This window comes from Charadrius vociferus, unplaced genomic scaffold (assembly GCF_000708025.1).
Source record: "Charadrius vociferus isolate BGI_N301 unplaced genomic scaffold, ASM70802v2 scaffold953, whole genome shotgun sequence".
Taxonomy (NCBI): domain Eukaryota; kingdom Metazoa; phylum Chordata; class Aves; order Charadriiformes; family Charadriidae; genus Charadrius; species Charadrius vociferus.
In genome coordinates this window covers 614,778-642,213 of record NW_009647678.1, presented here as the reverse complement: position 1 = coordinate 642,213, position 27,436 = coordinate 614,778, and the positions used below count along the sequence as shown (strand labels likewise).

The window sequence follows — 27,436 nt, the reverse complement described above, 5'->3', positions numbered from 1 at the left end:
AGACAAGCGGGGTTAAGGGAAGCGTTCATCATGTGAAAAAACTTTCTTTACCGTGGTACTAAAGTACCAGGTGTTATAAAGGTGGCATCGGTGTTCCTTTCTATCTAAAGAAGAGGATTAAAATCTCCCTGAGGTCTGTGTACAGTGATATATGATCATCGCAATGTCATCCCTGTCTCTATCTTTGCCCCTTTAAAGGGTCGGTACCTGCAGAGCAGGGGGAGCAGCCAGCTGGGTAGCCAGGGCTGAACAGAAGCATTGCTGTAGGCTCCCGATACCGCCTGTCCCATCATGACCTGCTCATGGTATTGCAATAATCAAAACAGGGTGGCCACCAGCCAGCTGTCATATAGGACCTGTGTTTCACTGTGTGCCTCTGGCCCCAGAGAACATCGGGCATTTAGTGTGCTGGGCCAGTGGACCAGCTACTATTCAGGTGGAGCGTACCAACACCTTGTGCCATAATCTGTTTACTTCTGTCCCAGGGGCTATCTTGGTCCTGGGGGCATTGGAGACTTTGGAAACTATCCCAACTGCACTGGAGGAGCAGCTGGTTACATTGATCGTTTGCTTCTTGGAGAAAAGCATATATACCAGCATCCCTCTTCAAGTGTAAGTAGCTTTTGGTTTGCAGCATGAAGCTGCAGGCAAGCACTGAACATAGCTGTCAGGAGGGGCTTAGCAATGATAGATGCAAGGGGATGGAACAGACAGGAGACTGGTTGCTCAGATGCCTTGTAACAACTGTTATCTCTCTAAGGTGATTTACCAAACAACGATGCCGTATGATCCTGAAGGGATCCTGGGGACCATAAATACCATTTTTATGGCATTTCTGGGACTGCAGGTACCTCTTTTCTTTCTGGCTGTTTGATAATAATGGGAAGATTTTAAGGAATTTTGGAAGTGGGGGAGGTAATTTGATTTCTTTATTTAAGGCTGAGACTGGTTCTAACAAAACCTTTTCCAGAGCAATGCTTTCGGGCTGACTTAGCCTGAGGTGAGTGTCAGAGAAGTGGAATTTAACCTGGCAGTATCTCGCATTAGATAAACCAAGACTTTTTCTCAGTTTTTGTAAGGGATGGACACAAGAAGTTTGCAAAATATCCACCCGGGAACTTCCTTTGCTTATTTTAAGGTTGGGCTTACGCTGGGAGTAGGCTGGTTCTGCTTGTTGGAAAATAGGGCCAAGAGATGCATAGACTTCACAGCTTCATTTTAAACATACGGTTTTAAGGGTTGTAGCTGAACATGTTCCCTGTTGCTAATTTTCTGCTTGACATGCAGTGTTAGCCATATTGGGAATCTCTGTGGGGCAGAGATTGGAACAGAACTGTAACACCGAGGAATGAGTGATCAGGACACATTTCTTAGTGGTGCCTGAAAAGGAGCGTGCGCTCTGAGCAGGCCAGCGTGTGACATAGCGCTGTGGAGAAGCTGTTGGGGCTGGCTGGGGAGTCAGTGTGGCATTGTTCCTTCATGCAATCCTTGCTGAGGGAGATGGAGCTCAAGTCACATTGCGTTAACCTAACGAACTTGCTTGTCCCCTTCCTCAGCGTTAACGTAGTAGGGAAGGGAGAAAAGGTGCACCTCTACTGCTGAGTGGGTTGCATTTACATATTTTCCCCATCTGTGTCCATTCTTTGCAAAAAGTTCCCATTTGGAGCCTTTCAGCCACTTACTTATTATAAATACTATTCACGTTCTCTGTCTTAGCCCAGGTAGCCGGTGGTAAATATATCTGGCTCTTGAAATGTAATTACATTTATGAGCTTTAATTCATTTTTTATATTCTTTTTATATTAGGCTGGAAAAATTATCTTGTTCTACAAAGACCAGCACAAACAAATTATGAGTCGGTTTGTCATATGGAGCATAGTAATGGTAAGTCATATAGTTATGTAGCTCTTTAATAGACATGTATTTTTATGCAACACAAACTTAGTATTTCTGAAACAAGTTGCAGTGGTTATATAAACTTTAGCAACTTTCTATTTCAGGGCATTGTTTCTGCTATCTTGACAAAATGTTCTAAAGAAGAAGGGTTTATTCCCATAAACAAGAACTTATGGTAAGCAGAGAGATACAACTTTTATTATGAAGCAGAGAGATACAACTTTTATTATGATTTTGTTAAAGTACTATTTTACCTTGGAGAATGTTTTACCTTTCTTATATTGAGATCTGTCTGTATCACATAGTTCTCTAAATAATCTTTCTACTGAAAATGTGTGTAGGTCAATATCATATGTGACAACCATGAGCTGCTTTGCCTTCATCCTCTTAACACTGATATATTACCTCGTGGATGTCAAGAGACTGTGGTCGGGTGCTCCATTTTTCTATCCAGGTCAGTAAAATCATGGCAAGAAACATATTTCTTCCAATTCTTTCTGCACTGATATTATCCTTTTATGTTTTGTGCACTTCCCTTGTCTTTAAAAGAGTTGGGATTTAGAATGAGGTAATAACGTGAAGGGCGCCAGAATGATTAACTTGAGATGAATCTCTGCATAGAACTGGGACACTCGAGACCAGATATTTAGGCAAGAAGGACTGTCAGGTCTTTAAACGAGGGCTGGAAGCTGCTATTGCCCAATGATCATTCCCAGTTTGGTCTCGAGTTAAGGTCCCGGGGAACAGCTACCTAGTACCAAACGAAATACCACAGCTGGTTTATAGTTGGTTTTGGAAAGAACTGCTGAGACTTGGGTAACCTAATGGGAAACTCAAAGGCCTGTCAACAGAGTTAATACCACTTCTGAAGATGTGGAAGACGAAATCCCCTGGGCAGCTGTGTAGGTTCTGTCTCTGTGTTTTTAGATAAGCCAGTCTCCCAAAGCATACCACTATGGTTTTAACCACACTGGGTTCTTGACAAACATCTGAGTACAGAATGCAAACCCACAGCAGAGGGAACCTTTCCACAGCTTTGGTGTCTGGTGTCTGGACAGGAAGATGGGTCGGGTGACAGCATGGTATCACATCTCCTACCAGAAATCCCAGAGCCTTGAAGGGCAGTCAGCATTTGTTTGTAAAGGCGATAGATCTGACCAAATAGGTTGGCACTCGGCCACCCTAAAGACAATAACTATGATTATTCTCCTTGTCAATAAAATTGCAGGATACTGATTTGGTTGTATTCTCAATTTAGCATATAGGTTGTCTGTATTTCTTTTCAATAAACGTTTTGGGGGAGAGAACGCCTCAGACTGTATTTGAAAACACACGTGTGTAGCATCTTTGGGGCAAGTAACATTAGTTGTTGTGATTAGCTGCTGTTGTCTCAGTGCCACTCTGTTTCTAAGCCTGGCATGCTTCTGCCTGCTTACTCTGAAGCAAGATCATACCTGCTCTTTCAGATGGTATGACCTGTGCTTACTTTCAGGAATGAACTCAATCCTGGTCTACATTGGACACGAAGTGTTTGAAAACTATTTCCCCTTTAAGTGGAAGATGCAAGACAGTCAATCCCACGCAGAGCATCTGACTCAAAACCTTACTGCGACAACTCTTTGGGTCATAATATCGTATTTACTTTACAGGAGAAGGATATTCTGGAAAATCTGATAGAGGTGGTCAGGGTGTAGCAGGCCTAGATTCTGATGGGGCAAATGCATAAGGTGGATTAGCCTAAATATTGCCACTCGTGCTAGGCTGTATTACTAAAAAGGGATACTAGTTCAAGTTTACAGTGCCATGGAAGTTGTCATCAAGACTTTTATGTGACTTAAGGGACAGTATTTTCCTATTTAGCAAAAATTTACTAGTCTGCTGCAGTTGCTTTGTGTTTTCTGTATTTTGTAAATATTTTACTGATCTCCCTCCTTCATAGAGGGAAACTGAATATATTGCAACAGTTGGGCAGTCAAAGACAGCCTGATGGTGCTTCCAAAAGGAACTGCAAGGGATCTGGGTGGTAACTGCAAGGGGTTATCAGAATGGGACTGTGGTAACGGTTGTTGCATCTGACAAGGCACCCCGTAACTCATGTGGTCTGGGGTTTGTATATACCCTTGGCACCTGCTGCATGCCTGCGCCACACCAGCTACTAGCACACATTTAACTTAGCCATCTTTTTGACTCTGGAGCACTGGCAGCATCCTCAGCCCTGCACTTGGGTCAGCGGTGCAGTGACTGTCTGGGAAAGCTCAGGGACACCTCTGTGCTACAGTGTGCTACAGAAAGTGGGGACTCAACTGATCGTTCTTCATTGTGTTCTTCCAATTTGGTCTTATGTTTAGGATCCTCCCAAAGCCTACTGCCAAAGATCTCTTCTTATTAATCGGCATGCTGCTGCTACAGGTTTAGCAGCCCATCTGTGCATGTTCTGGGCCTTTGTGTTACATAGTTCTAGCACAGATGAGGTCCAGGTTTCACGTGCTGCACTCGAAGAGAGCAGAAAGGCCGGTTCCTATTGAGTTTGTATAATCACTTGGATATTGCCAAAGTTCAATCAAAGCAATCCTCTTTATAAATGGATTTACATAAGGGCCCTGAATCTGAAAACCAGCAATGCAGGTAGAATTCAGCCAGAAAGGAAGAGAGCAGACCAATTAATAGTTTTGGGAAACTCAGGAAATTCACTCATGCTGTGATTTCCAAACTATTGCTAATAAAAAGCCTGAAATACCTTGTTGTGTTCTTTGTGTATGTATAAAGACGGAAAGAACTAAGATGCACACCTTAGTATAATTTTATGGGAAAAACCCAAAACAAATAGAACATTACAGAACACTTCTTAAACAAAGATTTATTTATAAAGTTTGATCTACCCACATAAGAAAACTAAGCAGTGAACAAACACTGAGTAGTGTTTGTGTATTGTAGAACCTGTAACTCATAGGGAACTTCTTTGACTCCCTGGACAAGTGATTTTTCCACTGCCATGCTACTGTTCATACAATTAATAGCCTTCTCCTCTCTCCATAAGAGACATTGCATCATGATCCAGTCCATTCAAGCAAGCGTCTGAAGCAGCAGTATTTTCTCATTAATGCAGAACCTATGCAAGACCACCATGAGATTCTCCCCACAGCGTGAGACCTGGCGCTCCATGGCCAGGCGGAAATCTTCTTTCACTCCTTTAGTTATACCCCGGGTAACTGTGTGATGCCTTAAGCCATGAAGGAGAGAGAGACAAGAAAAAAAAATAATCAAATAACAGTTATTTGGTGCACTACAGTAATTTAAAAGGTGCTGCATGTCACTTACTATATATCTACTGTCCATGCCTGAGTTTATATAAGGAGACCCAAATAGCCCATGCTATGCTATTTTTTTAAAAATCATGTGTTTAGTAGCTTACAAGTCATTCAACAGTTAGAAGTTCCATCAAAGTCTATGCTCTCACTGCTTTGATAATGACTGTTGACGGGGAAAAAATGTTGCTGTTCTGGCTAACAGGAAAACCTATTCTCTTAACCCAGCATGTACAGCATTCTTGCTTGGGGATAGGATTTTTTTCTTTCTCTCTACCTGTGCTGCCCAGGCCACTTCCTCCTTGTAATCACTTCTATAAATGGTTGGGGTTGAAAGAAGAGTGAAAAGATGAACCTGCTTTCTCTGGAGGAAGGGGACAGATGGCTGCAAAGAGCAGAGGGCATCTGGTACCAGTAAGAAAGTGTAGGAAGGAGCTATATAATCTTGTGGGCACTGATAACTCTTTGGTTAATGAAAGGTGCAGTGAACACTTCACAGGCCAATGCAAAGCCCAAACCACGCCAGGCTGTGAGTCTGTGTCAGTAGAAGCCAGGTCTTGTGGAGACAGTAGACACCAGGCAGTTATTACATTTGTTCTGAGCAGAAGTTCAGGACTTGTTTTCAAACAGAACACGGGTCCAGCTACTGAGCAAGATAAAGCGATCCTGGCTGGGGAAACTCTTGGGATACTGCCCTGTTAAAGGCCGTTCTTAGAAACAGTTCTTTGTCCGCATGCTGGCCTGTAGCACTCGATACCTAAATCTTGTTCTTAATGTTCTGCAGCGTCAAAGTACTACATTTTACTCGCACTGCTCCAGAACTGGGTAAGTAAGATCAAGACTTTGTAGCATCTACTTGCAAGCCCTACTTGGGAAGGGAAGCAAAAGATAGGCCCTGAAATGAGAGCCCTAACACTACTAAAGGAGCAGCATGAATTAAATTAGAGAGAAAAGCATGATGCTGATGTTGAGACAAGTCCTGAGTCATGGGTAAGAACAGAAGAGCTGGGCCGAACCCAGCAAGCACACTGAAAGACAGAAAGGAAATAAAAAATAAAGGGTGAGGGCATCTATGCCAATCCAGAGATGCTGGACGTGTGAAAGGGAAAAAGCACAGAAATTACCCTCACCAACAATACCACCCCACGTTCACTTAAATCAGCAAGTCCAGCATTTGAGAAGAGACTTCTCTGCCAAAATAGTAGAGTCCTCTGTAACAGGTGGAAAAGGCAAAGAAGAGACTAGCCTGGAGATTACTGGGCCACTCATTGATGAGCTAGGCTGAGTGAAGCAAAACTGCACTGAAAATACTCCGGCATATTCAGAGGTTATGGGATAAGCCCTGTTTTCCATCTTTGCCATCTTAAACATGGCTGGCAGCCAAGTGCTAAGGTCAGTTAGAACCTAAAGTAGAATATGCAACCTACAGCTACTGAGCAAGCCAGCAGCACTTTTGAAGATATGTGTCCTGTAACAGCTGGAAAACAGAAAACAGAATTCCAAACAACTTCAATGAAGAAAAGTAGCTACAAATTGATCCAGTAACCAGTATCTTGAAAAGAAAGGGTTATACTCTTGCTAATACATGACTGAATACCAATGTCATTTTGGGGGGTTTCTACATTTTTGTTTAAATTCAACAGTGATTATTAAATTGAAAGGACACAGATACTGGCAACTTATGGGAAAAAGAAAAATAAATGTTATAATAGAACAACATGGTTTGCCAGGCAATGTAGGCACAAATGGAGAAAAAAAAAAGAAAGATAAATATTGAGTAACAAATTGCTGAAAACCATGGGCAGTAAAACATGTTGACAAAACACAGCACACTATGAGCGGGGTTTTTCCACTTGGTACCTGTCAGCAGTCTGTATGCTGGGCTGTAGCACAGGTATGAGTTCCTGCTGCAGTAACCCCATGGGAGGGCTAGAAGTCCTTTAAAAAACAGCAAATAGCAGCATTCAAACACCCACACACCAACTCCCCTTCCGGTGCATAACAACTCTCCAGAAAAAGGAGCAACAAAGAAGTAGGGTGAGACTACATAGCAGTATGACCACTGAGCAGCCAAAGGGGTGCAAGACCCTAACAGCATCAAACATGCAAATATCCCCGTATTTCATTGCAAGGGTGTTCTGCAACTGTGGTCTAAATATATACACATATTTTTGGACAGTAACACCAGGAGAAAGGACAGCAATAGGTGCAAAACCAATATCCAGTTGTACCACGATGAACTGTCATAGCTCTTCCCAGGAAGTGTGTCAATCAGAATAATCAGAGGAGCACTGCAGATACCACAGCTTCCCTGCAGAGCTGGCAGGAGCGTGTCAGCGGACCGGGAGAGCCCACAACTTGGAGTTAAGGGATTTGCTGCTGAGCCCAAGCCGAGAGCATGCACAGCGGGTATCGGCCAAGTTGAGTACATGACAGTGTTTGTTACAGGTTGCCCAAGTATCTTTTCTTTAGCCTACAGATGCCTTTTTTCACCTTTTCAAATTCAAACTGCACACAAAAATGGCTGTTGGAGGATGGCACAATGTCAGAGCACAAATGCCCACTCAGAGCAACCTCCCATTTATGACCAGGGCCACATCAACTAGCCACCAAAAGGTGTCTCAGCTGAAAGACAGTTTGTCTTCTCTGTGAAGTTAAGTCCTTATCTCTGTTTGCTATCTATAACACAAGATAATAACCTCACATGTCCAGCCTAGAGCAGATCCAATGCTCCACATAAGGACAAATGAGCAATTTGATATATAGAGAACAGGTCTAGTTTCTTAACCCAAGTCTCTCAAAATGCTATCTAAATCTTACTAGGCACCCAAGTACTGAGTGCAGCGTTCACCCCCATAGACGCTAAGAAGGGCGCAGAGAAGCAAGACTCGCACTTACATGGCTATAATACTGAGTTAGGTGCCTACCTTCAGATCTCACAGGTGGGCATTTCGGTTATTATCTAGAATTTATTAATGAATATGGTTGGAGAGCTATGCTTATAAAAGCCAAATAAAGATGGGGCATTTTAGTAGTACAGAACCACTCTACAATACAGCTACAATAACCTGAAATAAAATATTCACAAGAATTGTTCAATCAAATGAGATAATTTTTCAAGAGTTCTTGGCATGAATAGGTCCAGCATTTGCAAAAATGGGCACTGGGAACAGAAAATACAAATGAACAGCAAGATGTTATTGGTTCCAGGGTGGCAGATGTTTGCAAAAGGGATTCTGCACAACTGCGTCTTCATTACTGTTTGCAAGAGTCAGAACTTAACATACCCAAGTGCATAACCAGAATAAAAATTACACTTTCAAGATACTTTGTTTCACTTCAAACCAACTGAGCTTTCCCTTCCCTGTTCCCAAGGGGAGATGTGATGGGAATGTGAGTAGAGGCGGAACACTCAGCTTTCACATCAAGTTTACACAGTTTGGTAGGCTAAGATTAGACTAATTAGAGTAAGATTTATCAAAAAGAGGAGCACAATATTAATCAGTGATTTCTTGCATATTGTTCTTTTCATCTTTAACCTCACTAGCTAACACTGCCACTACTGACATGTATAAACAGTAAAACTATGAAACTTGGTTTGTCTAGAATGGAGTTCAAAAGCAATTAGTTGTTGAATTTAGAGCTAATCACGGAAGTCTTGTTGACACTGCACACAGAATAGGCTGGCTACAACACCAGTTAAAACCAAAACTGTGGACCTTCATAATCCCACAATGGATACAAGCAAAGGGAAAGTTTACAAGCTGTGTATGTATTTTGCAGGACCTGACTGTAAGTCTGCAGGCTACCAAGATCTTACTTCAGCTTTTGAAAACCACACTGCAGTTTGCTTTCCTGGGTTCAGAAAAATTAATGTAAGTTCCTATTAAGTATAAGGTCCTGAGGAAAAGTACTGGAAGAAGAATGTGGAATTCACCTGGGGAGATAACGTCCTCTAAGTCACAAAACATAAAGCTATCCGTATAAAAAACCATATAATACCTGTAATACATTTCCCATCAATTAAGAGTCAGGATTGCTACGTACATTTATGCTGAGAAAAGATCAGGCAAAGGAGCAACTGCTTCATCTTTGGGCTCCTGTGGCAAACTTGTGTTTGTCCCGTCCATGACTGAACAGACCTAAGCTGCCTCTGCTAATTATTGGGAGGATGGTGCAGCAGCTCATACAACCAGAACTGGTGGTAGTTTTGAAAGATGAAAGTCTGCAGAGTTTGAGCCTACCAACCATTGTCCCAGGAAACAGGGCTCTTCTGGCACACTTTATCTAAAACCCCAGCTGGGGGAGGCTGTGAGCTAACCAACGCTGCTGAGGTCAATGCTGTTGGGTGACACCATCCCTGAGGGTAACACCAGTCCAGCTAAAAAAATAACTGGGGTACCAGGGGAGTAGACGTCATCTCCAGTTAGTGGACTACACCCTAAGCTCTCCCTCCCATCAGCTCTCCGATGAAGTGGTTCCTGTCTTAAACATCTCAGCCACAGCTTTTCCAGCTGGATGGGATATTTGACTGTTTTGACTCAATAAGCACAAAGAAATGGACCTCTTTTCTACAAGCGTTTCCATAATTCAGGAAACAAAACACTGGTCAAAAGGAGGTCAAAGAGAGATTTCTATCTTGCTAGAAACACTACTTGCTACCTACTTCCTGACTGGTGGGGTCAGAACAGTAAGTAAGAGCTACCATGCCAATCAAAATAAAAGCTGTGACGCAGATAAACAGCACTGAACTATTACAACTAACTTGAGATAGCAGCTAAGAAGTTACCAGGCATGGTCTTCAGTGCTAAGCCTTCTTGCTGACAAAGCTTATTACTTAACATCATACATAGTGCAGCATACCCTGATCTTGTTTTCATGCAGCTGGTTAGAAGCAGTGAGATATAGCAAGGGTAAGAGTTTGAAAATCTAGAGCTTAAGAGAGAAAATTCTCTGTCACATAATTAAGCATTTGTATTTCTTCTTTTTCTTTTCTTTAATTACACCTAGTATCTCATTTTTATGTTGGTTACCTAATACTCTGGAAAATCTATTTACTAGTCCAAGTGTTGATCCAGTTTGTCTAATGTCTAGGCTCCCTTCTTTGAAAACTTTAGCCCATTTCTAGTTAGTGAATAGCCAGAATATACTGGCCCGAACTGGAATTTCAACAAACTTCAGCAGTCCCCCTCTTACAAAGCAAAATACCACAAGCTCTAATAAGCAACCAGGGTATTCCAAAACATTTCTGCCACTAAAACCCCGCAGCAGATACTTGTTCAGTCTTGTCTCAAAACTAAGAACACCTAGGAAGTTAATCCAAATTATTAATTTCCTTCAGCATCTCATAATAAGCTAAGCAGAATAAGCTTGTTCGGTACATAGCAAGAGATGACCTACTAGTTCTGAGAGAAAGGTTATTAGAGTTTACCTGGAATGTAATTTAATTTATATTTTATACCTAAGTTTTTCATCATTCACTGGTCTTTTGTAACTTTGTTTACAACAAATAGTGCTTTTTGTTTAGCATTACTGTTCAGCAAAATTAACACCTTGCACTCATGCCTAATTATTTGAAGAATTCCTGCAAAGTGCAAGTGTCTGGTTGAAAAAGCAATACTGTAATCACTTTAATATGAATCACTCTAAAGCAAATGCAACACTTAAAAACAAAATTCTGTAAAAGCAGGAGTTTCAACTTGAAGAACTCCCAAAAAGAATTCACAGTTCTTTTTTTTTCAGCAGGAGAGTCAGAAAAAAAACCTCATGGCCTTGTTTGAACTCCTTAGCCAACTCCTTAAATTTAAACTCAAAGACATGACAAACTTACTGTCCAGAAGATTACATGAAAGCAAAGACAACCAGAACATACTCTCCTTTTTTTCCCAAAGAAAACAGTAAATGCTTTTTTATCCTTACTTGATCAACATTGCTTGATTTGGCAGCAGTTCCAGATGAATTTTGCCTCCTTCCTGTGTTCTTAAATAAGCAAATTCCTCCAACATATCAATATCTGAAGAAAATGTTAAAGATTTGGGTTGGGAAAAAATGATAGAGAACATTCCTCCTTATCCCCTGCATCTGAAGCCACATTACTGAAAGGCCAGTCAAAATGAACAGCTGTTGAAGAATCTCATTCTTAAAAGTGATAAAGATCACAGGATGTTTTCCTAATCCTCCACGAATTCATGAGAAATGGCTTTTTTAAAGTGCAAAATACACAGATCAGTCAATTTATTTTCTCTTCTTTTCTTCATATGTACAGTCAGACAGAGGAAGGAAAGATCATCTCTGCAAACAAATTCCCTGGTTGTTTTTACTTCCTTTTCCTGCATTGCAGGTTATCAAAGCAGCATGTACTGAGGCTGCCACCACGGTGGCACATGCCACCCTTTTTAGTTTTCTATTTTGGTCCCTTATTTAACTTTTCTTCTTCTTTTTTTTTTTCCCTTCCTTTAACATCAGAGCTTTTTCAGTTGTCTGAGATAGGAGTCAGGCCCCTGCTTCCTGGGCACCATGGCTGGATGTCTATTTAGGTTAAACACTAAACTGTCCACATGTCTATTGCTGAAGCGTATGTGAGATATCTGAATATAGAAATCAGACATGCTTTGTATGAACTTTGACATATGTCATTACCTTACTCAACCCAAAAAACTTACCCACACAAAGTATTTAATAAAAAATAGCCAAAATCATTCAAGTCTTTGAAGCATAGGTACCGCTCTATTTTTTTTTGTTAACAAATTTGTAGTATAATGCCCTATATATTTTATTGAAAAGACTGCCATTGCTTGCACGAGCAGCCTAAGCTACTGCTGAATGGAAGTGCAATTGCAATGTACTTAAGGGTACCTTCAAGTGCCAGAACAGGTGACAGGAACCATATTTATAGTCCATTGTGCACTGCCACCTATTACAAGAGGCTTGCATGGTATGGAAATAAAGAGAATATGATTCACAGAGAAGAGCTGTGCTGAAACTGTGTAACAGCTCTTTCAACACCCCAGCACATAGTTTTGGATGCGAAAGACATTCTTGGTTAGAGAAAGGATACTTGTGACGTAGTTGAAAAAATTCTCATACTGGAAGTTTCCTTGTTGGCAGATTTTGTTGATGGCTTTCAGGAACAAGTTCTCACCCCTTGGCCACTCATGCTGAAGCAGAACAACTACGTGGCCCAGCGCCATATCATCTCTGCTGTCTGTGAAAGCTCTGAGCTTCAGGGAAAAAACTGACATTGAGACATTCAGGAAACAAATGTTGCTTTTACAAAAATATGGGATTCTCCTCACCTACATCTGTGCAAATACAAAAGAAGTTCTTTAGGAGCATATTTCATTATGCCCTAATGTATGCATTTAAAATAGGTTGGAAATTTCCAGCCAAAATATGAAATTCTCTCCGCTGACCTGTAAGGGAAGTCTGAATACAGACAAAAATATGTTGAGATTAATTCTATCTCCTCTGCCCCAAACTAAAATGAATAGAAGAGAGAGAACAAACCCTCTTTCATCAGCACTGCTTCCCTCCCCAAAAGAAGACCCTCCACAAACCCATTTAGGTGAGAAGGACTTGAGGCACTGCCGTTCACACCTAGTCACACCACTGGGATAAGGCCTTGCAGTTTCAGGACCCCAGATACATAAAGAAGGCCTTAGAGAAAAGAGAGAATTTGAAGCCTTGACTATAGCTTACCTTGAAACAAGCTAACAATAGATGAAGGCAGTAAGGCATGATAGCTCTACTGGTACATGGCCAAAGCTTCAAATCAGACCCTGCAACAGAGCAGTTCATCATACACTTCTTTAGGGATCTCATGACTATCTAAGTTTGAAAGACATTAGAATGGAGCAAAACAAATCTACAATTGCCAAATCTCAGGTAGGAAGGAAAACTTTGAAGGTAAATTATGAACGATTTAAGACGTGAAGTTACACATTTTAAATTTTTGTCTTCATTTCTCTTTTCCTGTGGTAGGACTTTGTCACCAGTATACTTTAGCAGGTACCAGCAGGAAAATCACTCAGAAAAAAACAGAGGGGATAAACAACTTTGTCCCTTTTCGTAATACAAAAAGAATTATATACCCAACCAAAACGCATGAACTAAAATTGAGCTGACACTGAGGTTAGGGTAGTAGCAACTCCATACCTTTCCTGAATTTGGACTTTACTTTAGGCTGTTCCTCTTGTACTTTACCTCCTTCTTGTATTGGAAGTAAAATACAGCACATGAGGTCAAGCACTTTTTCACATGTTTGCTATAAAAAGAAGAGAGACATGATAATGCTAAATCTAATTTAAAGTTCTTAAAATTCAGATGTGTTAATGATTACAAATTTCAGACATCACAAATGAAAAAAAAAAAAAAGACAAAATTCTCTGCTAGAACTTGAGTAGACTTAATGCGTAACTTAGTTTGGCTGAGCAAAAAGACATAGCTGTCATTAAACAATCTCCAAGAGCCTACATAAGTCATTTTAATTGTGAAAAAATATGTATTTGCTTTTTTCATTTTGAGAGTGTAAGATCAATACAACTCCAATCAAAAACTATTTTATTTTGAAGAATTAAGTTTTCAAATGAATTCTTCTAATAGTTTTTAAAAGGTTGTTCTGTCCATGGTGAAAATAGAAAGGAAAATGGCAATATGACAGCATGACAGAAATGTGATAAATTTTTAATGCTATTTTCTACAGACAATAAGAGGTCTGTGGGGATATATTATCACATTTCCAATGAGAAAGTAGTAAACTGGAAGGGACAAAAAGACTTGTCCAGTAGTACTAGGATGATGTTGGATTATTAGTCCTGACACTGACTGACCTCAGACCACCATGCACTCCTGTAATATTAAAAACACAAAATATGTATTGCAAAGGTAAAGCAAGTTCAGAGGTCAGGCCAGACAATATTGTTCTGGAGTCTCTTATACTGTCAGTTGATAACTAATTATTTTCTAAGATGATCACTGAAGTTTCTTTTCTATAAACCTTTCCTTTCCTCTGCCACATGAAGCCTATACTTAAGAATTTTCCCTCAATATTTAAAACTGTTTCAGTAAAGTTAAGAAATTCAAATTTAAGGTCACATTTACAGACAACTCAAACACTTGTAGTTATGGAAAATCGTAACTGAACCCCCCAAATCATAACTAGCAAACAGACTCTTTAAGAGAGATGTCAATGGACGGTCAGTTAATGTAACAGGAAGTGCAATTCTTCTCCCTGTGAGGTATGGATTTTTCAGTAGACTCTGCGTTATGTTCAATACCTGTTGAACGCAGGCTAACAGGAAAGGAAGACAAACAGGAACCACAGGACCAGATGAGGAAGGACCAGCGTGTGGAATGCTGTACCTACCCGGTATTCTCCAAGGGCAAAGTGGCATGTTGCTAACTGGATTAGTGCTCTCTGATTTTCTAGTGATCCTTGTCCTGTAATTTGCTGTGGAGAATGAGAGCCCTGAAGAGCTGCCAAGTGATGTAGGCTGCTAATTGCTTTTTTGTACTGTCCCTTTGAAAAAAGATACAAAAAGACAGTGTTAGGGTCTTCTGTATACAATGGAGAGAAAGATAGAAATAAAAATTCCCTTACAGAAAGCTTTCAAAACAGAGCGTGTTTAAGTAACAGGGCTTCAAAATTTTAATCTAGCAGAACACTCTCGAGTGATGTGCTGTGCACAGGAATGTGGATCGATCATGTGCAAGGCAGTGAGAACACACAGAATTCTGTTTTTAAAAGCCTGTTTACAAAATTGCTTTAATAACTGAAACAAATAATCATGCTCTTCAGAGTTAATCATTACTTTACTTAGACTAATAAAGTTTGAAATAGCTCTTGTTCAGGTACAAGTACAGGCAAAAATAAAAGATCTCCAAAGGAAAAATACAAAAGAACAAGATTTGTTCTACAGATGGTATTTGGAATGAGTACAGTCAGCCTAATTTCTAAGAACAATGATAAATTTTAACTGAGACGTGAAAATCTTCTGCTGTTTGAAAATTCTTCTCTCTGTGTTCCAATAGAATGCACTGTCAGATGAATAAAATGCACTTTTCTGCATAACACTATATGCAGAATCTATATCTACGGGTGAAAATGCAAATGCAGAGGTCTTTTCTATATGCCAAAACTATCTGCAGCTCAACAAACAGCTATTGGGACAGGAATATCCTAAGTAGGGTACCTAGCTTGTGCTAAGAATGGTAAGATTCCATCCCCAAAATGGTCATGCTTTAAAGGATAAAATCAGCAGACACTTAAAGCAGTCAAACTGGCTAATCAGAACAGCTATTCACTAGAAGAGCAACATAATGGTGTTATTTTTACTAGTTTTTACTTTATTTTTTTTACCTGGTAGATGATCATGTCTGTAAGAAAGATTCTTAACCAAAGCCAGGTGTCTGTCTTCCACGACAAACAAATTCTGGTGAACTCTGTGTAAGTGGTCAGAGAAGAAAAAGTAAAAGAGGAAATGAAGCATTTCACAGCTTTGGGTTGAAAATCACTTGTCTAGAAACATAATAGCTGAATTTAAAAATGAAAAAACCAAAATAGCGAGAGTGTGAAATCTTTCAAATATAGGATACTCTCTTCATATACAATCATACTTTGATTATACTTATCTTCACAGTGTCCAACAAATCTAAAAGCAGCTAGGTGGTACTATTTGCCTGATTTTTAGAAGAGAAATGTGTTTTTGAGATTATCACACCAGATATTATCAGAAAGGGTGAGACACATCTTAAGCTTGAACTAAACCAGCCATTAGCAGCACATCCTCACCAAGTATTAACAGCACTGCTACTAACCAACTGCTCCTTCAGTAAAAGCTGCTTCCAAGAGAAGTGGGGCTGAATAAGCAAAGATCCATGAAGGATGAAATGAAATCCAGGAACAAAATATTCAGAAATGCAACAACTGATAAAACTTCTTATTGGAACTTAGATCAAAAATACTCAGGACTCAAAGTAAATTCAATTTTAAGGATTCACAATGACAGGAATTTATTTTAACAATAGTAAAATGACTTCTATGCCCAGCAATGAAGTCTAAATGCAACTCTGTCTGCAGTTAGCCTTACCTTTGTCGAGTGATTCCAGAGAATAGAGCAGCTCCCAGCTCTCTCTTGCCAGTTTAAAGCTCTCTAATACTTCAATAGAGTTTGCAAGATCTGCCTTGTTAACTGTAATATGGCGACTTCGTGCCTTCCCAGAAGGATCCTCATCATCTGAGCTCTGCTTAAGAGTCAGTATAAAACAAAAAGATTCACTTCTTAATTTATACTTATTTCAGAGGACTCTGAAGTCACAGAAGTTCCACTGAACACAACAAATCAATTCTGTACTAGAGATGCCAAGGTCCTAGTTTAAGTGCCTTTAAGTGACTTTTTGCTTAGCTTGTTTTAATATTAGAACTATCTGTTTTGCTACCAAGAAACTCAGTGGTATAGTGTGATAAACAGTATCCCAAAAGAATTAATTCTGTTAAACGCGGCATACCACCACTGAGCTTCAGCCAGATTATCTGTTAAAGTACACACATACTTCCCACTTTATGACTCAGTTTAAGCCTACAGTGGCAAAATGTAAAGGAAATGTAATTCTTGTACAAGAACATACTTCTACCAGCAGAGAAATTCTATAAAATAGGGGGTTTCTACTATTAAAGAAATAGATGTAATCACAGTTCCAGTCATAAAAAGTCAATTAATTTGGAGGTTTTGCTGTAGAACATCTGACTGCCGTAGCTACCATTTTTAACAGCTTCAGCAGTCTCTGCTGAACTCCTTCAAGTTAAAGGATTCACATCAGCACATACGTGTCTACAGCAATTGCTACAAAAATCATTTTATTCTTGCTGGCTTTAGCCAAAAAGTCGGTTTGCAAATTGTGGTGATAAACGGCTATTCCAGGGTAGCTCTAAAAATACGTCTACTACATCTGTGTCAAAACCACTATTGTCTAAATTCCAGTGCCAACACCACTTTTGTTACAAATGAAAAAGTCTAGAAAAGTTACCATTGTTTTTTCTCTTCCTTCAGCAAGTTTCCTCTTTTTGTGTATGTGTTTGTTACGATCAATATCTGTATCACCATAGATATTGGTCACATCCTCCAGAAGAACCAGTGGGACTTGGTTTGGAGCATTTGGCCCTGGATTTAAAGATAAATTATTTCAAGATTGCTCTAAACTGATCTGAAAGGTCTCATGCCTACATCAAACTGATTTTGTTTCCTTCACAAGTAATGATTATAATGCTAGAGAAAACAATCTGAAATTGATTCGCTTAAGTTGCATAAGCTTAAACTAAGCTATGGTTTTCTCAAAGCAGTCTTATGGTAAAGGTCAGAATGCATTTACCAGACGTCACAAGAGTTTGCTTCAGAGCTTCAGAATGTCTTTGAATCCTTTTCTTACAGAGCAGTCACAAGATATACTCAGGCAGCAGGTGTTCTCTCATCAAGCATTATTTGCTTTTATAAAAGTACAACTATTCAACAGGTGAACAGAACAAATGACTCTAAAGCTAACAGCCACAAACATTACAAAGCAATATTCTCCAAACATTCTCACAAGAAACCAAAGCAATATGCTGATGGGCACTGATGCCTCAAAGAAGTGAGTGTATTTTATCACAAGATTTCCCTAGTAAGATCACTCAGTGTCAGCTTTGCCTCCACTGATTTCAGTATACAGAATTAAACCTTAGACTGCCAGAGCCCATCATCGCTCCCCAAAGCCTCTAGAGAAGCCTCGTTTTGAAGCACAGAAGACATAATTTCTACTTCCACTGGTGTCACAGAACATCCAGTGGGATCTGGTACCTGTTATTTCAGACCTCAGTGCTTAAGTTTCATTAGATATAAAAGAGGAACAACACTGCTTAATCTAAAACGTCAGTACATGGCCACTACTGAGAAAGCTTTCCTTCCAAAAAACATTTTCTTCTTCTGCACAATCAAGTTATATATTGATGTGCAAAGCTCAGACAAAGAGAAATATAAAGGAAAGGGGAAATCCATTAATCTGTTTTCCCTTTTTGAAGTCTCCACCAGACAAGACAGTAGTGCAGACAAGTATTTTCAGTATGTGCATTTCTACTGTTTCTATTTGCAGAAAGGTATGAGGATAAGGCCTCATTCATAATTGCAAAGAACTAATTTGAGAGCTTAGTATGAGGACAATCCATTTCATCTCTTATCATAAAAGAGCCCATATTAAGCTCTTCCCATCTACTCAAAAGTGATGTGTAAGGAGTCCACTACAACAGAAGTTAATGCTACAAGAAACAACCAACCTGGCATGCTTAACAAATAAGGTTATCTCCTTTGACTAGGTTCAAACTAAATACCACCACTGAAATGTCCCCTACACAAAGGCTACAACACATTGAAACCACTTCTCCTGTACCATCACGCATTCCACTGTGTTGGAATCTAACCTGTGTGAACTGAGAATAAAGCCAAGTCATAATGTAGAAAACAGCACCCATGGGAAACAAGTATGAAAGTACCACAGCTGAGATGCTGGAAGAGTTTTATCACTAGAACCTCAAGAGCTGCCTACTTCTAACACCTGAGAAGAAAAAAGTGGGGTTTTCCTTTGCTCATACTGCTTTGAACAAATACCAGTTAAGTGCTTTGCTTTACAAAAAAAATGCTCTCTTCTAGGTGGAAGGCAAGCGCACTGTAGTCTTTATTCTGAAACCTCCAGTCCTAAAACAAAACAAAACCTAACCTCACCTTTGACTTGGGCTGCAAACCTTCTCTTACATTACTGAAAGTTACAGAGCCATACAAAGAGCAATGTTGTGTTTTTCTGTCTAACTGGTCTCTAGAATCTAAGCTTACAGAGTTTTTGATTATTTCTAACACAGTGTAATAAATAAACCCCTAGCATCAGCCCAAATAGCAACTCCTGCCAAGACTGCAGGCAGCCTGAAAATTATGAGAGGTGTGAATTGCCTCACTCATTTCTCAAGTCTCCAGCAAGGGAGATATAAATCATGTAAGAGAAATGCATTTGAAAAGTTTTCTCTCAAGATGTTTCTTGCAAGTCCATGTACATGAGAATAAAGTTACAAATCAAAGCTCAGAGCTATTGGAGTAAGAAGGAGACAGCTTTTTTCCTCACCACTATGCTTCCAAAATCCGTAGAATTCCACATTTCTACAGTGAGCCCTCCAAAGTGGAGGAAAAAACCCTAATGACAGAAAGGACATGAAAGGCACTGTATACCACTGGACTTTAATGCTAAAACAGAAATGAGTAAAAGATGTCTTGGGAATATTCTCCTGATGTCAGGAAATGACAGAGGGTACCAGAAATGCTGCACTGAAGGAACTGCACTCTGCTATCTCAGTATACATTCTTTTTTTGGTGGTTCAGTCTGAAAACATGAGCTTTAACATACCCAATTGTACAACTTAGAAAGGAATATTTACACCAGTGCTTTACTTCCTTTCTTCCTCAACTCAGAATAAAGCAACTAAAACTATAAGCACAGCTTAAGTATCTCACTGCCCCACCATAACTCTTCTTTCCTCTGGATAGAACAGAAAACTCAACTCAGTTAGTTCCTGTATTTGTTCAAGTGACTACATATTCTTTGCATACAAGTTGCCATGTCATTTATCTTCTGAGCTTAGCTATCTACTGACATCGTTCAACTGATTACCCAACTTTCTGTAAAATTGTTTAAAACCCATCATTTGTATTGAGTGTTTAATTACTCAAATGATCATTTGCTCCATGCAGGAAATTGTGATGAAACTTATGAACACAACACGCGGAATTAAAATTGCAATTTTATCACGAATCAGTAATTGCAGTGCTAATAAGTACTGATTACCTATGGTGACAATTGTTATTGTTGCAAGGAATTCCCTAGTAGTGAGTGAACAAGCAGGAAATGCACACTATTAAGAGCTGAAAATTCCTCTTTATGATGCTGTTTATTTCAATAAATTCTAAACAAACTGCACGTTAAAGAACTTCCCTCAGCTTCTGGGCCATCCCTGAAAAGTCCAGTCAATTCCTGAAGAAGCAATCCAAGGTGTTCTAAGCAATATGATATGCCCCAAATGCAGATTTGAGTCGGTAGGAAAAATCGTGGATAACATTCATACTTTAAATGTCAATTTACAAATCAATTACAAATTAGGACTGATGTGCAAAGCACACCTTAAAGATTATGCTTAAACTACACAAAGAAAGCCAAGTCGGAAGCTTCTGAATTTCAGGAAATCTTTTCCTATTCAAGTTTTATTTGATTAATTATAAAGTTGTTGTGTGTTCCTAATGCAAAAATATCTTCATTTATTTTGCGGAAGCTTTTTGCACATTTTTTTGACTGAAGGAAGCCAGGAAAATGTCAAGCTTCAAAGAAACAGAATCAGAGGAGAAAATGAAACAAACATCATGATGATGGAAGAGCAGGAATGAACCCTAGGGATGTTTCTTATAACATCTGGTCTGTTACTTTTCTCTTTGCTACACAACTAACTGCTACTGACCGAGGCTGAAACCACAATGCTAAGTTAGACTGTTCTTTGGTCTCATCTACTACAGCAGTTGTCATGAACTACTTCTGCAGTTTCAAAAGACTCATGAGAAAAGATCTTTCAGACATTAGCAATGAAGTCACAAAGAACTCTACAAAAAACACTAGATACTAACCTTGAAAGAGTGATGGCTGGATGTTGCTGACGTACTGGAATGCATTTTTAAAGAAGACCAGCATTGTGGAATACACTACTTGATTCTTATATTTAGCATGTGCATCACTATCAAAGTTACTGATGTATCTGCAGAGGTCTTTCATTCGATGCAAAATGTCACCAAAACTTCTGAGTAAGAGAGACAAAAAGAATTCATGGTGTTACATAGATTCCAAAACTAAAGGAAAGAATACATAATGAATACAAAAAACTTAAATGTTTTGGCTGATGAAATCCCCCAGCTGCAAGTCAGCGGAAGCTGGGCGTCCAAGCCAGTAAAACTTCACTAAACATTTACCATGTCCCTCTTTGCTGAGGCACCTATGGAAGGATACCCCGTAGTACTATGGTTCTTATGGATGACTTTCATCAACAAAGGTTTAGTTTAGAAACTAATTTGAAAGGGCTCCCTGGATCCATGTTTTTGCTTTCATTGTACAGTCTTGAAAGAAAAGCACTGAATTTACACAAAATGTCCTCATGGAAAAATCCTTCTTCAACCCATCTCCTTAAGAATTAAAAAGCCAAATTCTCCTTGAGAAGAAACATCAGGAAAAGCACACATTTCTCACCTTCTTCCCTTATCCATTTGCCATTCACACCTCATTCCCACCACAGACAATATTTTAAATAGTCTCTCCCAGGGATCTGTAATCTGCGATGATTTCTCTGTAAGACCATCTATTACATATTTCTGAGAGCTACGCTTGCTTGGAGACATAATATCAGAGGAATCTTGTGAACCTAGGAAAACCAGCACATTTATCTCTTCATAAAGAAATCAAACCAACTGATTTACTTTCAAGAAGGAGATATGTAAAAATGTACATTGGAGCTTTCAGGGTAACCAGTCTTTACTGAGAAGGCTAACAGGGAGCAGAAGCATTTCTGCCTCCTCATACAAGAAAGCTGATAGGCTGGATAAGGAGATCTTGGACATTTGTCCTACCTCTCAGTATATATGCTGAAGCCTCGTGAGCACCATGATTAATTAGTTGAAGCATCATGAGGTGTTTTGGTATCAAAGAACTAAGAAATATCAAATGCTACTATTAATCCTTGTCTGTGGGACACATTACATAAAAGTAATGCATTGTTCATTTATGGATGTCACTTCAGTAATACTAAAATACATTCTAAGAAAGGCTAATTTTGTAAAAATATTCTTACCTTGATACTGGCTTTCTGTCTGTGTAGATCTAGTCACATAGTTAATATAAAATTCTGCTGCTTTATTCAGATATTTATATAACAAGCTGGCAGGAAGTCGAACATCAGGGTTGTTAATTATTAGAGGAAGAACATCACAAACTAAAATAGAAAACAAACCAAAAAATCCTTTAGTTTTGTGGGGTTTTTTTGTTCTATTTGTCCTAAGTAAGGTTTCTCAATCAGCAATGTAAGCCTCCATCTCTGGCTGACCATACACCACAAAGAATCGTGAAGAACCTCACATGAGTGACTGCAATACCAATTTGTACCATATGGTCAGCCTGGCCTAATGTGGCTTGAGCCTCTTCTGACTAAAGTGGTTTTCTAATCTTAATGTCTTGAAAGTGGTCTACTGAACTCAGAATCTTGCCATGCTAAAAAGCTGTATAATAAAACAAGAACATTAATATTTTCTTACCAAATAATTTTCTAAAACAATTCACTGGGGATTCTTGGTCTTCAATACTTTCAGCATCTAATAACGTTTCTCCAAGGCCTACCTGTGTGAGCAGAGGTGAAAATCAAACACTGGACCAGTGGTTTTAGAAACTTTTTGAACTGTGGTTCAATGAAGTTGAACAATAATTCAGTGGATGCATGAGTAGCAATTCACTATATGGCAATTGCATATGCTAATCTCTAAATGCATAGTAAACTATCCCTACTTAAGAACAGGTGAAAAGCAATGCCAGAAGATAGCCAAAACAAAACCAAGAGAAAAATTGTGCATGCAACTGTATCAGTAAAGACATGTAGGTGAAGGTGATGCAGGTACAAGGCTTTAAAGCTGCAGCTTGTCACCTGAGCTGTACTGACTGTGCACTCTGCCTGATGCTAGTACAAGCTACAACATGTTAGCGTAAGTCAGTCTCAAAACTAACAGGTTTTATAGCCTTTAGACTATTTTTAAACTATCCTGAAACTGTCCTTAAATAAAGTAGGTCATCATTTAAACAGCTCCAGCTGAAGTTTCATAAGTCATAGCAAACACGCTTTGTTAGAGTCTAGTCGTAACCTCAAAGCACTCTGCCCTCAGTCACAGTTTACTGATAAAAAGCTGAAGCAATATTATTTCTTAGACTATAATACTCCTCTACACTCTTTTGTTGTGCTATTCTGCTTTTTCAAAAAGCATGAAATATTCTTTGCATTTACAAAACCAAAAATTGTTTTATTTGCTTCCATTTGTTTTCTGCCCAATTCTGTCCCGGTGGTAACCTCAAGATGCATCAATCTGAACTATTAGCCACAATTAAACATGAATAAAAGAACTCACCCTCTCACTAGGCAAAGGAAAATACATTTCAGCAAAATCTCAAGAAACAGAATGCAGTATCTTGAATAGTTACTTTGAGCTTCTCTTACCCCATGTTGCACCACAGTCTCTGGGAAACGTCGCAGAAGTAGTAGTAGCATTTCTGCCCTTTCTAATGTGTTAAAACACTGCTCTGTGGCCTTCAGTAACATTTCACATTGGACCCGACCAGGAAGCGTTTCAAATAGTCCTTAAAAAAATAATTAAGATGTTTAACTTGCTATGTCTGAATTGTAAATGTAAATGACAAAGGGTGAAAAGACTGGTCAACATGACCTTGCCATGCAGAATGAAAAAGATTTCCTTATACCTTTTTCTGCTTTTAACATCTATGCCCGGAAAAAAATGGCTGTTTCTTTCAGAGAAGACCATATGAATATTTATCTATATTTGTTTGGGTGCACAGAACTTGAATTAACAAGACTGCTAATAAGTGGAATACTGAACATTCTAAAACTTAAATATTTTACATTTTAAGATGCTTTTTCAATAATGTTCTTTTTTTTTTTTTTTACTTACATTCCACTTCTACAATTAATAAATACTTTCATTATTAAGAGGTAGTTTTTTTCAATTTTAACTTCCAATGAGACACTAAAAAGAAGCCAACATATTCTCCCTGTAAGTTTTATATATTCTCTCTGAAAAGTAAACAAAACCCATGAAAAATCAAATGTTTCCCTAACTGGAATAGCTTGTATGCAGAGTTACACACTGGTTATCCTTAAAGCTTCTGAAGCACATATTCAAACCGCATATTGTAATTTGTCAGGTGTAAATCCTGCTTTCAAAACTGCCTGTGGTTGCCAGCAGTGAATGTCAGGCTCTTCTAGTCACTGTTTATTTTTATAAGCCTCACTTCCTACGTACGAATTCACCCCATTTTTATGATCATTCATCGTTCTCAGCAATCAGTTGGACAATGGTTTGTAAGTCCCATTCCACTTATTCCCCATGCAATCTCTTTTCTAACTGCTGCTGTTCTGGCAGACTTAGTCTACCCATATCAGAACAAAGCAATAGGAATCAGCTTCTCATGACCCCTTTGTGTTTCCTAAGCCTAACACACCAAAAGAAACCTCTAAGGCTGAACTGAGCAAAACAATCTGCAGCCCACAAGCAAAGTTAAAGACTGACATTTGCTTGCCCTACTAGGTATGTAACCAGAAGGCTTATCTTTAGATTCCTTCAGGACTCTCCCTGTTCAATGAACAGAATCCTTACCTCTTAAAAATTGTGTCTGCTTGTCCTGCGAGTCATTCCTTAACGCTGATGTAATAACGCTAATCTCCCTCCATACAGCAGGTTGGTCTGGAAAATTCACAAACCTGTAATAAAGTTTGAGGCAAGGAATGCATAGTGATCTCATAATCTGTTTCCAAGACAAAACCTTCCTATGAAAGAACGGGCATGGGCAAATGGAAAATAAACCCTTCCTTTTTACTGTTTATTTTTAATTAATAAGACCTTTTCTGCTTAATTTACCCACATGGATTTCCAAGAACACTCACATTATATTTTTGGAAACTCTGACATTTATGGAAACAAGCACCTGGCAAAATTGTAGAGTTCCAGCTCTGGTTACTTACATGTCGTAGAGCAGCCTGCCCGCAGACGCTGTCCTTTCAGCATTCCTCTCAATAGTGTACATCTCATACTGCAAGATGGAAGAACAGAACATTAGCTTTGAATACATTTATGAATCAGATTAGTCCTTCCACTCTAAAAAACTGCCTCCAATTTGCCACAGCAGTCTGAAAAATAGAAATGAAAGGATTGCAACATTTCCTGTAGAAATTAGGAACTGAATAGTATCTATTCACGCATTAAATTAGGAATAAACTTCTGTATAATATAAGTACTCTAATATTAACATGCTGGCTTTCGTTATACACACACACACACACAAAAACCCCACAACTTAGTGAGAATTCGAAGAGTTCTTTGACCAGGGTTTGTTTCCAGTCAAATGTAATGCAAAAACCCAAGCTATTACAAAAGCCATAGGCAAGAGAGGTACTTTAAATCTCTACTAGAAATGGCTACTTTTTTTGCAATAGCAAACCCAAATGTTTCACAGAATTTTCAGAGTTGGAAGGGACCTCTAGAGATCATCTAGTCCAACTCCCCTGCCAAAGCAGGATTGCCTAGAGCACATTACTCAGGACTGCATCCAGGCGGGTCTTGAAAATCTCCAGAGAAGGGGACTCCACAACCTCCCTGGGCAGCCTGTGCCAGTGCTCTGCCACCCGAACTCTAAAGAAGTTTTTCTGTGTATTTGAATGGAACTTCCTATGTTCCAACTTGTGCCCATTGCTCCTCATCCTGTCACTGGGAACCACCGAGAAGAGTCTGGCTCCATCCTCCTTCAGCCCACCCTTTAGATATTTGTAAGTAATAATAAGGTCTCCCCTCAGCCTTCTCCAGCTAAAGAGTCCCAGTCCCAGCTCTCTCAGCCTTTCCTCATAAGGGAGATGCTCCAAACCCTCAGTCATCTTAGTTGCCCTTCGCTGGACTCGCTCCAGCAGTTCCCTGTCCCTCTTGAACTGGGGAGCCAGAACTGGACATAGTATTACAGTTGTGGCCTCACCAGTGCCGAGTAGAGGGGGAGAATGACCTCCCTCGACCTACTTGTCACACTCTTCCCTATGCAGCCCAGGATTCCATTGGCCTTTTTGGCAACAAGGGCACATTGCTGGCTCATGGATAATTTACTATCTACCAGGACCCCCAGATCCTTCTCCTCAGAACTACTTCCCAGCAGGTCTACCCCTAACCTATACTGGTGCTTAGCATTCTTCCTCCCCAGGTGCAGGACCTTGCACTTGCTTTTGTTGAACCTCATTAGGTTCCTCTCTGCCCAGCTCTCCAGCCTGTCCAGGTCACGCTGGATGGCAGTGCGGCCCTCTGAAGAGTCAGCCACCCCTCCCAGTTTGGTATCATCAGCGAACTTGCTGAGGATACACTCTGTCCCCTCATCCAGGTCATTAATGAATATATTGAACAAAACTGGACCGAGTATTGACCCCTGGGGGACACCACTGGTTACAGGCCTCCAGCTAGACTCTGTGCCATTGATCACAATCCTCTGAGTCCTGTCACACAGCCAGCGCTCAATCCACCTCACTGTCACCTCATCTAGCCCACACTTCCTCAGCTTCCTAATGAGGATCATGTGCAAACACAAGAAGCAGAAAGGGACCTTCCCCTCAGTTATTAAAAACCCAACACTCTCATGTCTTTCCCAAAGCATTCACAGGAGTAGATTTTATTGCAGTGAAACACAATGAGCAGTTACAAGCTTGCCACTTTATTTTTAATCACTGGACACCACAGTGAGAGGCTGGGCACCTGTGGCATTGCCATTGCGTGGTTCTGCGTTTCTCAACAGCTGTCCTGTGCGTTCAGGGGGAGGCTGAAATGCAATGAAGAAAGCCTGCAAAAGAGTGTTCGGCTGCAAAACACGGGTGCTGAGTCTGGCCCCTGCTACGGGTGCCGGGCCCGGACGCCTGTCAGGGAAACGGTGTCTGGCCCCTGCCATGGCTGCTGGGGCTGACCCCTACTAGGGGAGCTGGGCCTGGCCCCTGCCAAGGCAGCCGCCCTTCTCCGCGCCCCCTGGCAGCCCCCTGCCGCAACCGCCATCCTAACTAACGGACGAAACAGCGTCGTTGCCGGCGCCGTCGGGCCCCTGTCACCACGGCAACCGGCCGCCCCGCCCCTCCGCTCCATTGGCCGAAGCGCCAGTCAGTCAGGCGGCGTCCGCCGCAAGGCCCTGTGGGGGAGAAGCGCGCCGCGCCTTTCTGGTGCGCCGGCGTTTACCTGTATGTTGAAGTCGGCGGGGTAGAGGCTCCGCGCCGTGATGAGCCAGGCCTTGGCCGCCCACAGGTCCCCCGGCACCAGCTCGCGGGCCCGCTTCACCAGGAACTCGCAGTCCCCCTGCGCCGACATCTTGCGCTCGGCTCGGCCGCCGGGCGGCGCGCATGC

General features: G+C 40.3%; 2 protein-coding genes across 2 annotated transcripts in view; one reads left to right on the top strand and one right to left on the bottom strand.

Moving 5' to 3' along the window:
• Nucleotides 1–3,804, top strand: part of HGSNAT (heparan-alpha-glucosaminide N-acetyltransferase) — an 11,939-nt gene extending 8,135 nt beyond the window's left edge. The window contains exons 12-17 of the mRNA XM_009881145.1: nucleotides 486–612; nucleotides 761–847; nucleotides 1,807–1,884; nucleotides 2,001–2,071; nucleotides 2,238–2,350; nucleotides 3,389–3,804. Coding sequence (XP_009879447.1) covers nucleotides 486–612; nucleotides 761–847; nucleotides 1,807–1,884; nucleotides 2,001–2,071; nucleotides 2,238–2,350; nucleotides 3,389–3,570 — 658 coding nt within the window. The 3' untranslated portion in view covers nucleotides 3,571–3,804. The remainder of the gene's footprint in view (nucleotides 1–485; nucleotides 613–760; nucleotides 848–1,806; nucleotides 1,885–2,000; nucleotides 2,072–2,237; nucleotides 2,351–3,388) is intronic.
• Nucleotides 3,805–4,736: 932 nt separating this feature from the next.
• On the bottom strand, nucleotides 4,737–27,436 carry INTS10 (integrator complex subunit 10). The gene is made up of 17 exons (XM_009881138.1): nucleotides 27,272–27,436; nucleotides 25,042–25,109; nucleotides 24,677–24,780; nucleotides 23,503–23,642; nucleotides 22,556–22,637; nucleotides 22,096–22,236; nucleotides 21,498–21,669; nucleotides 20,885–21,054; nucleotides 17,226–17,359; nucleotides 16,289–16,442; nucleotides 15,559–15,641; nucleotides 14,566–14,718; nucleotides 13,356–13,464; nucleotides 12,900–12,979; nucleotides 12,259–12,421; nucleotides 11,121–11,214; nucleotides 4,737–5,116 (listed from the first exon to the last, which is right to left on the bottom strand). The coding sequence occupies exons 1-17, from the start codon at nucleotides 27,398–27,400 to the stop codon at nucleotides 4,960–4,962; spliced, it is 2,133 nt and encodes a 710-aa protein (XP_009879440.1). The 5' UTR covers nucleotides 27,401–27,436; the 3' UTR covers nucleotides 4,737–4,959.